Source organism: Egretta garzetta, unplaced genomic scaffold (genome assembly GCF_000687185.1).
Source record: "Egretta garzetta isolate BGI_Z169 unplaced genomic scaffold, ASM68718v1 scaffold179, whole genome shotgun sequence".
Lineage (NCBI taxonomy): Eukaryota > Metazoa > Chordata > Aves > Pelecaniformes > Ardeidae > Egretta > Egretta garzetta.
In genome coordinates, this window is record NW_009270001.1 from 2,533,123 (window position 1) to 2,542,838 (window position 9,716).

The 9,716-nt window shown below is 50.9% G+C and overlaps 1 protein-coding gene across 1 annotated transcript in view; it reads left to right on the forward strand.

Moving 5' to 3' along the window:
• PSTPIP2 (proline-serine-threonine phosphatase interacting protein 2) overlaps nucleotides 1-9,716 on the forward strand; it is a 26,705-nt gene that overhangs the window by 1,878 nt on the left and 15,111 nt on the right. Inside the window, exons 3-5 of the mRNA XM_035903094.1 lie at nucleotides 5,635-5,735; nucleotides 7,953-8,030; nucleotides 8,649-8,683. Coding sequence (XP_035758987.1) covers nucleotides 5,635-5,735; nucleotides 7,953-8,030; nucleotides 8,649-8,683 — 214 coding nt within the window. The remainder of the gene's footprint in view (nucleotides 1-5,634; nucleotides 5,736-7,952; nucleotides 8,031-8,648; nucleotides 8,684-9,716) is intronic.

Consider the following 9,716-nt stretch of genomic DNA (forward strand, 5'->3'; position numbering starts at 1 on the left):
CCCCCCCGCCGCCGGCGCCGCTCGCCCAGGCGTGCCCGGAGAGCCGCGGCTTGGGCACCTTGTCCCCTGCAGCCGGAGCGACCCGGAGAGCTGCCAGGCTGAGCGTTTGTCAATGTTAATTATCACCGGTGAACTGGTTGGAGGCACCGTGGCCAAAAAGGGCGCTTTGATGCCGAACTGGGCTAGCAAAAGGTCCCCCGGTGCGCGGCTGCCGGGCTGCGGAGAAAACGGCACGGTTCGGGGAAAACCGCAATTTACTCCTTTGAGACTGAACTGTGCTTTTGGGAATGGAGAAGTCCTGAATACCCACTTATTTGCCGCAGAGCATGGGCGCTGTGGCTGCTTAGTTCCTCTTGGTGTGTGGCCCTTCGTTCCAGGTACTGACAATCAGGAAACAAAGTACAAAATTTTGGCTTTTGGGGCTGAAAATCCCCATCTGTGAATGACAGTGCTCAGGGTTTCCCAGGCGATGCCTGGGAAGCAGCTCCCGTTTTGCGGGATTGGGCAAAGGCGTGTGGGACTCCGCGAGGAGCAGGCACCAGATTTGTGGCTGCTGTGTGTTGTGGAATATGAGGGATAAATGCAGAATGTGCGGCTCGCCCAGCATCGTTAGCGTTGTTACCTGGCACAGCGCTGTCAAATATGTCAATCCCATACAGGCGTTGAGCCGGGCTTGGAAAATACCTTTGTGTCTGGCAGCTGTTTCTCAGCTTTTTGTTGCCCAAGAAGTTTCCACGGTGCTCCCTTTGCTTTGCAAATGTGCAGGAGGGGAGGGGTGCGAGGGTGGTGGCAGCGTCCCCCAAGCGGGGGGATTAACTGTGGTGCCAGAGAGCCGAGTAGACCTGGTTTGTCCTGCTTCCGTGGCATGCTGGATTGAAGAAGAGGTCCTTGCCGTGAGGCTGGCTTTGGCTAGCGCTGCCCGGCTTGTTCCTATCCTGCTGTGGTGCAGTGCTTTCTGTAGGAGGATCCTGGAGGAGAAGGCTTGGTGGGAGAAAATATTGGGGCAGGAGCTGCTCCAAGCCCCAAAGGCGAGGAGGAGCTGGGACGTTGCATGGAGCACTCATGCCTGCCTGGTGCCTTTTATAGCAAACACATCTATTTACTGAATTGTCCTTTTGCTGAGCCCAAAACTGTTGGTGTTGCCAGGAATTTTGCTTGGCTTTTCCCTTTCCGAAGCCCGTGTGCTCCAACTGCCCCCTGACCGATGCCCTGGCAGGCATCTGGGGTGTTGGCTGGTCGGGAACCTGATGGACGTGACTCAGTGGAGAGATCGAGGCCCTGCTGCGGTTGTTTAGCCCATGGAAAAGGCAGTTGCCACCCCAAGCAGTCTCTGCGTCACCTACTGGTGACTCTGCGTCATCTGCGAGGGCTGGGGAGGGAGGGGGGTAACAAGAGATGGGCAGAAAAAAACAAATGTAGACGAGGTGGCAGAGGGCCTCTCACTCAGCTTTGGTTTGCTATTAAGTGCTGTGAGAATGCGTAAACTTCCTTCTGCAATTTTTCGTCTTTAATTCTGCTTAAGCCAAAAAGGGAAGGAGAACTCTTCTTTGCCAAAGCCAGCGATTTCGCACTGGTCAGGACAGCCCAATGGGAAAGGGGAGATTTTGGTAATGTTGCAGGGGAGGGATGCTCCCATTGATGGGACAAAGTCTAAAAAATAACGGAAGTCCCCAAAAGCTGAGCCATTTTCGGTATTGCAGCTTCCAGCTCTGAAACGCAGCTGGTCGTGAATGCTGACCCCCGAATTTCTTTGTGAAGATAAGCTGCAGCCCACCCTTGCTCTGCTGAGGCGGCGGGGCTGTGCCCCAGGCCTGGTCTGGGGACTGGTTTAGTTCTGGTTTCTTTGGTGGGGTGTGTGTGTCTGTCCTTTTTCCTGCACTGGAACCTGGTCCCTGCTGAAGTTCATGGCCTGGTGCTCATGATGCGCCACATTGGGAAAACACATTGCGACTTTGCTCTCTGCATTTGAGCTCGCTCTTGCTCTCAGGTTGCAGCACAAGATGATAAATTCCCTTAAATAAAGCGGTTTGCTCTTTTTGCATCCTACCGCAGCTCCTGCTTGCCCAGAGATGCCCGAACCTGCACGACAGGGCCAACGTTGCCCTGAATGCTCCCTCCTGCAGCCTGTGCTGCCTGCAGCTGGCTGCAAAAGGGACGTGCAAAAATAAGAATACAGGAAAGGTCATGTTTGTTTCCTCTTGCCCTGCCTCTAGCGATTGCCGCGAATTGAGCAAGCGTGGGATTTTCATTTGTTTTTGCAACCTGCTGTTCTTCTTTCACTCTGCCATGTCCTTTCTTTCACTGTCATCATTTTCTTGGTACGTGCTTGCTTCTCCCCAGGCCTGTTCTTGCAGAGTATCTCAGGTAACCTGACAGCAAGGCTTTGGGTCTCATCATTCAGTCCTTGTAGGCACCTGTAAAACTACACGTGACTTCAAATCCCCACGAGAGCATTTTGGCCCCTCTTTTGACTAAAAGGTGCAAACAAAACCCAAAGCATCACAACAAGCACACAGAATTCCTTCTCCTCATCGAGTCCATTGGGAGGATGGCACAGACCCGGGCAGCAGATCAGGAAGTGGGGGGGGGCATGTCCTGCTGAGCCCCACGGGCTTAGGAAACATCAGCTGCTGCTTCGTCACCTTGAAATCATCTGGTTTTAGTTTCCATGGGCTGCCCTCTAAATAGCACATGGGCTGAGAGCTCTGCCCAGCAGGGACGACCAGGACAGCCGTGTGCTACAGTGTGGGAGGAGAGACGCTTGTCCTCCCGCATCCCCCTGGTTGGGGAGGGCTTGGTGCAACTCCTCATCCTCCATACCTGACTTTGGCTTAGTTTGTAATGTCTTTAAGTCTTGTCCTCTGCACCCGTGGCTCTGTGCTCGCCGTCTTGGCCTTCCTCTTTCATTGCTCCCTGCCAGCCCTGCCTTCAGGATGTCCCACACGCTGGTCCTTTCTATTCTTTCCATGCCAGCCTCTGCCCAGAAGGGTGCTGTGAAGGCTGGCTTCATGGCATACAACCCTGCCCAGCTCCTTCTGGGCCAGGAGCTCCACCTGTCTGGAAGCAGCAATTTTGGAAAACCCCACCGTTTCTCTTACCTCCCATGTTTCCTATAACACCTTGCACTGTGAGGTCTGGTCCAGCCTTGGGTGCTTAGGAAATACGTACATGCTGGAATGAAATAATAAAATCATAGAATTGTTTAGGTTGCAAAAGACCTTTAAGATCACCAAACCCAACCGTTCCCCTACCCCTGCCATCCCACCACTAAACCCTGGCCCTCAGCACCTCGGCTGCCTGGCTGTTAAATCCCCCCAGGGGTGGGGACTCGACCCCTTCCTGGGCAGCCCCTCCCAGTGCCTGACAGCCCCAAGGGGAAGGAATTGTTCCCCATGCCCAACCTCACCCTGCCCTGGCACAACTTGAGGCCGTTTCCCCTTGTCCCGTCGCCCGTTACCAGGGAGAAGAGACCAACACCCAAATCCTTCTACTGGAGGAGGAAGAGTGATAAAATAAAGAGCTTGGTGCACATTTTTGATGGATCGTCCCAATTTTTCCCCAGGCACTTCTGCTTGGCACAGCGAGCCCAAGCATCCCTGGCAGCAGAGTTTTTGGGCACCCCCTGACAGGCAGCAATGTGGGTCTGACCCCTCTGCCCTGCCAGGGCTTGCAGTGACTGACAGTTGTTCTCTGCATGCATTTTATTTCCTTTGAAACTGGGGGTAGGAAGTCAAGTTAGGATGTTCTTGTGTTTTGCAACTGTCACCAAGACTGACTTCAGCACAAGCCTGTTTCCTTTTTCAGAGACCTGATCAGCAAAGATACAACGCAAACTGAGAACCGGTTGTGGGTTTGTCACTAATAACCCCTTTTTGGAGGGATGCTTGTGCTTTATACACAAACAGAAATTGTTTTGGTTTCTGCTTAGCTCCTGCTCCATGGTCCTCTCTTTCTGTGCCTGCCATGGATGGAGCAAAGCTGGTCTGGGATGCCTGGGGACTTCCTACAGGTCACACTCCACCAGATCTCCACTTCACTTCTTGCTTTCTGGCCATTGACGTTCGAGTCCTTGATTCCTTAGGGAAGTCCACATAATAAATCTTTCATTTATCACAAATACCAGCCCTGTTCCTCCTTGTTTCTGCACCAGGTATGGACTCCTGAGAAATCCCCTCTTCTGCTGCTGCCCATGCTTCCATGCCAATTCCCTGCGTACTCTCATCCTGGCTTCGAACTATTTCCTGAATCTCTCCATCCTGACATTCCTCTTCAAGCTTCTTAATAACTGTTCGTGGCTTTTGCTTCCTTTCCCTGAGTTTCATATCTGCTTCTACCATTGCTTCCTTGCTGCAGCCTCTTTCCCAAAATTTCCCTGTATTTTTTGCTCCCGTATGTGCTGTTCTGTGCAACACCGGCTGGCCCTCTTTGCAGAAGATGACAGGTAGTACCTTTTGCTCAGCTCCATGCGTCTGCTTCAGGCTTCTTCCAGAGAAGGATTGCTCATGGTCAGCGTGTCTCTTTGTATTATCATAGCACTTGGGAGCCCTGCTCTTGGCCCAGGTCTCAAGGGCGGTAAATCCTGAACAGTCATAAGGCAAAAATCCATTTTTTGTCCTACGGTGCTTCCAGGCATGAGTATGAGGAAAGAATGGGGTAAAGTTAGTCAACCTTCACCCTAGCCCACCTACATCATTGCTGCATGTCTTTCTTTTTTTTTCTTTTTAAAAAGTATCAGTACAAGATATGTTTTTAAGCAGTAATTTGAAGGAAAACACTGATCCTCCAGCAGCTTATGGGAAGTGTGAGAGGTACGGCAGGGCTGAGAGCCCGGGGTTGGAAGATGGGACCTGGCCCCATGGGTGGTGGAGGCAGCACCTCTCCAGGGCTGTGATGTTTTGTGGGGAGTGAAGAAGCCCCGTGTGATGTGTTGGAGGGCATAGAGCAGTGGTGGGGGAGGACCTGGTACTTAGGGAAATGATCTTTGCAGTGGTGCTTCGAATTGACGTGAGTGGCAACCCTGCGCCAGAGAGAAGGCTGTTGCAGCAGCGGTCATTGGGGGCATCCATACATTGCTGTGGAGGTGGCGAGGGAAGCCCATAGCTGAGCAATCCCATGCAGGAAGGTCTGCTAAATTCACCTCCCGCCCAGATGTAGGCTCCTACAGCCAGACGTGAGGGTGATGCCCAGAACAGTGCAAGTCAATGCTAACAAAGATCCATCTCCATGTCTGCAGAAAACTGGGAGGGACAGTAGTAAGATGGGCTGTATCTCGGGGCTTGGAGGGTTTTTAGGGTTTGGCTTCATTCAGTTAGAGCTGACAGCTGAGCTCCTAGGAGGAGCTGCCATGTGGTGTGGGGCCAACTGTGCTTAGGCAAGGGGGGAGCAATAGGATGTGGTACAACTGAGCTCTTCTGGTTTCTGAAAGTCATGGAAGCACCCTGCCCCAAACTGCCACCATTGTTCTCATTCTGGAGCCTCTCCCACCCCTAAAAGAAAAAGATCTTATTTCATAAAGACGCACTTGCACATGTGCTCCCAGCTGAGCCATCGCTTGTGCAAATGGTGCTAGAGGTGGCAGTGGCCACGGGCTGCACCAACAGGGACGTGACGTGACTCCTGTTCTTGTGTTCTCAGAGTACCGATCTGACAAGCACAGTTGGCTACGACACCATCATCCAACATCTGAACGATGGCAGGAAGAACTGCAAAGAGTTTGAAGACTTTTTGAAGGAAAGGTATGGAGCTGCCTCTGAAAATGGGTTGGGCTGAACCTGGGAAGTGAGGCAGTGGCACTACTTCTACTCCTTGTATTCCCAGTTTGGCTTCTGTCACGTTTAACTGTCCACTATGTTAAAACACCTTTAATTTTTGACTGATGGGGAACTCATTTTCTTACACTGTTCTTTCCTTGCACAGCTGGTGCTGTGGTACGAAGTCCATGCCCAGGAATCCTAAGCTGCAAGGCAGCAATGGTGCCCAGGGCTTGATGCTCACACTTTGAACTGTGTTAAAAAAAAAAAAAAAAAGAGGAATCAGGAGAAGTTTAATAATTCAGTCTTACATGTTGCCAGACGTCTGTACTGATGTGTTTGCAGCTGTTGGTGACCTGCCCAGGCCACACGCTCTCCCATGAAGTTCACCTTGCCATTCAGCTTGCAGAAGATTAGGTGAAGACCTTGGCATAGGAGAGGCACAGCTTTTGTCCTGAATTTGTCTTTGCACGTTAGGGACAGCCCACAGATTATATGTTAAAAACAAGTGGTAGAATTAGATTGTGCATTTATTAATCAGAGGATGTGACCTAAGTAGACGTTCTGTGGCTACAAAGGCACAACTGAGATGGTCTGGCCATGCATTTTGACTTCATGGTTCACCTGGTTAGCAATGTCTAAATATGAACAGCGTTGTAGAACAACCCTGAATTAAAGTAATTTGGGTACTGAGAACTGGAGAAAAGACACCTCTGAATACAAGACTTGGTACAAAACAGCCTGGAACAAATGTAATGGGGATGAAGAGGAGGAGAACCTGCAGTTAGTAAGTGTCTAATGCACCTACATCTGCCTAGGCTTGAATCCCATGTCCCAGGAAAATTTGGGCTTTCCAGCTGCTTAAGGAAAAAAAAAAATGCTGAACCCTGAGAACCGTGTCCTGCTCATCCGTGACAAGAGAGAGAGTGCAAAAAGCCTCCACACCCCCTGTCCTGCTCCTCTTTGCTGTTGAAGGAGGTGTAGGTTCCCACCAATGTGTCTTGCCAGGAGGAGATTAGAGGCTGGACCTGGACTGGCTACTGGCACCCCTCTGAACATGTCCCAGTTCTGTTACATGGTCCCAGCCATGCAGAACGTGCCTGTTAGGTTTGGTGCTTTGTCTCAGAAGGAAGTTCATGGGAATATTGTTAGATAAGGGGGGGAAAAAAAAAAGTATAATCTTTATTTTTTCGATTTCCTTACAAGCTTTTGGAGTTTTTAAAGAGTGAAGTTAGGTGAACCCCACTGCCAAACTCTAGAAACCAACAAGATAGGCATCTGCATCTGCCTTAGAGATACAGGCATTTTAGGAAGTTATTTTTTTTATCCGGTAGACCTTCTAATGTGAGCCTCTAGCAGTACATGTTTCTCCCTACTGACTGCAGACAGCTAGGGTGGCTTGCCCAGGTGGAGATAACTACATTTGACCAAGCAGGTCCATCCCTGGTTGTCTGTACAGATTTCAAAACACCTGCGGAAAGCTGGTTGTTCTTAGACTGCAACACATAGGCTTTCTTCCCCCACTCCTCTTTCTTCTAAGCGGGGAGGACAATACAATCTCTCAAAGGTGTTATTTATGTCATCTCACCAGCTGTGGCCTCTTCTTCAGGTGTTCTCCCTAAGGACCAGAGTACCAGTTGCCTCATTTTAAAAAGTCCTGAAGAGCTGAAATGGCCCAGCTGAGCTTTGGGGTGGGTGTGTGGTGGCTGAGTGGTCTTTGAGGTGCTACTCCCTTCTGTCACATTTAGTTTAAATCAGCCAAATCAGATTCAAAAGTACTTTGTGTGGATGGACTGACAGATGCTGGTGGCTGAGATGCAGACAATGTGTGATCGCACAAGCCTTGTTCCCACAAGAGACGGAGCTAAAAAGCTACTTGGGTGACGTGCCTGGCTGCATCTGGCCACCAGTTGCACTGCTCAGTCCTCCCTCTCCTGGGGAGGTGGTCCTTGCAGCCATCAGCCATGGGGAGATGGGGAGGTCGATGCGTGGGGACCACAGCCACAGCAAAACAAAGTGTTTTCACTGGAAGGGCTGTTGGGTAACTGCAAACAACAGTCTTCCTTCAGCCAACTGTACACAGCTGCTTTACCACAGGTCAGAAGATAGGGAGGGTGTTAAGAGCAAATCTTGGCCTCTGCTGCGAACAAGTATCAGTTTCTGAAATTAGAACTTCCTCTCATTTCTCTCTTTCCTCAATAGGGCAATTATAGAAGAAAAATACGGCAAAGAGCTCATTAACTTGTCGAAGAAGAAGCCCTGTGGGCAGACAGAGCTGAAGTAAGTTCACAGAACTATGCGTGTTTTGCTTTTATGGGTGTTCTTACTTGGAGCAATGAAGGAGGAGAAGGAAGGAGTCTGTGAGAGACAAAACAGTGTTGAAATGTGATTCGAATGCTACCAGAAAATGATCTAACATCGGTCTTGTGAATGAATGGTGCACGGCTGGGTTGGTCTTGGCTAATAAATGAGTTCGACTCCACCAAGTTTCCACCAGCTGTAGGCTAACCAAAGCATCATAGATGCTCAGGCGGGATGTGGGCTGGCGGGTCAGCAGAGGGAGGAGGATCAGGAGACCTTGGATCTGCTCCTGACTGGTTTTGTGGCTAGAGGGAAGTACAGGTACTTCCTTGACCCAAGGCATGCAAATCTTCAAAGCTCAGTGTGTTACCACCCTGCAGGGGTGCTGTGGCCGGCTCTGTGAGTGGGTCTCCACGTGTTACACTCACTGAGAGGGGGAAAAAGCCAGAAGTTTAAAGAGGGTAAATAAACCTGCTTCGAGCCGCTTTGGCCAACGTTGAGTGAGGGACTTGCTATCTGCTTTAGGAGAGGTGCTCTGCTGATGCCTACACCTGGCCATGCTTTCCCACTTTTTTTAATGCTCTGCCTGTTTTTCAGCACGCTGAAGAGATCCCTGGATGTTTTCAAGCAACGTAAGTAATGCTTCGTTGTGTTTGTCAGGATGCTTGGCAGCGCCAAAGCCTGCAAGCAACTGCTTGGGAAGAAAATTGCAGAGAAACCTCCAAACCAGTGCGATGCTGGGGCCAGGAATAGGCTGTCCTCCTGCCCAGGCTCATTCCAGTGCGTGGGCTTTGGGATGGAGCGCTCCAGGGCACGGTTGGGTGAGGAGACCCACAGGGTGTCCCCCTGGGGATCTCTTGGGCTTTCAGGGCTGGCTGCAGCTCAGAGGTTGTGGTTGCGTTGCTCATCAGAAGCTGCGCATGGGAAGCTCAGCTGGAGTTTGCTGGAATGGCTCGCCTCGCCCTCTTCACACATGCAATTGGAGCATCTAAAAGATGATACTTCGGCCACCTAATGTTGTCCCTTCATTGCCACGTGTCGCAGCCCACTGGGGTACAGGCAGCCAGCATCCCTATCCTGAGGGTTGGTGCTCTGCTGTCCTGCGCTGAGTCCACCCTCCACCCCAGCCAGGTTTGCTCGCTGCCCTGTGCCTTGGCGGACCTCCCCAGCAAGGCTCTGCCCTTGCAGCCAGCTGACTATTAATCGCTGTGGGTTTGAAACAGCAAACTGGGGATTCTGGGGGTTGAATCATGAGCTGCAGCAAGGTGAGCCCAAGATTTTTTTAGCATTAGTTTTTCTGTTCCCCAAGTTAGTCATCTGCTAGCCTGGGGCAATGCTTCATTCAGGTGGCCGCTTCAGGGTGTGATGTGTTGAAATGTGCCTGAATTCATCTGGATGAGGGGGACACGTGACTCTGCTTGTTTGGGTAACTTCTCTTGAGATGAGTTTTCTTAAACTGAAGGGCAGGCCCCAGCAGGACTGGCCCCAAATAGCTCCTTACATAGGCAGGCGCTGCTTGGAGGCTGCTCCAGAAGCGCTGCTGCTTTTCTGTGTTTCTGCAAGGGGATGTATGATGTGGGGTCCCTGGGTCAGTTTGATGCCAGCTGCAAGAGTTGACTTGAGCAACAGAGGCTTTTTAGGAAAACATATATATAAATATATATA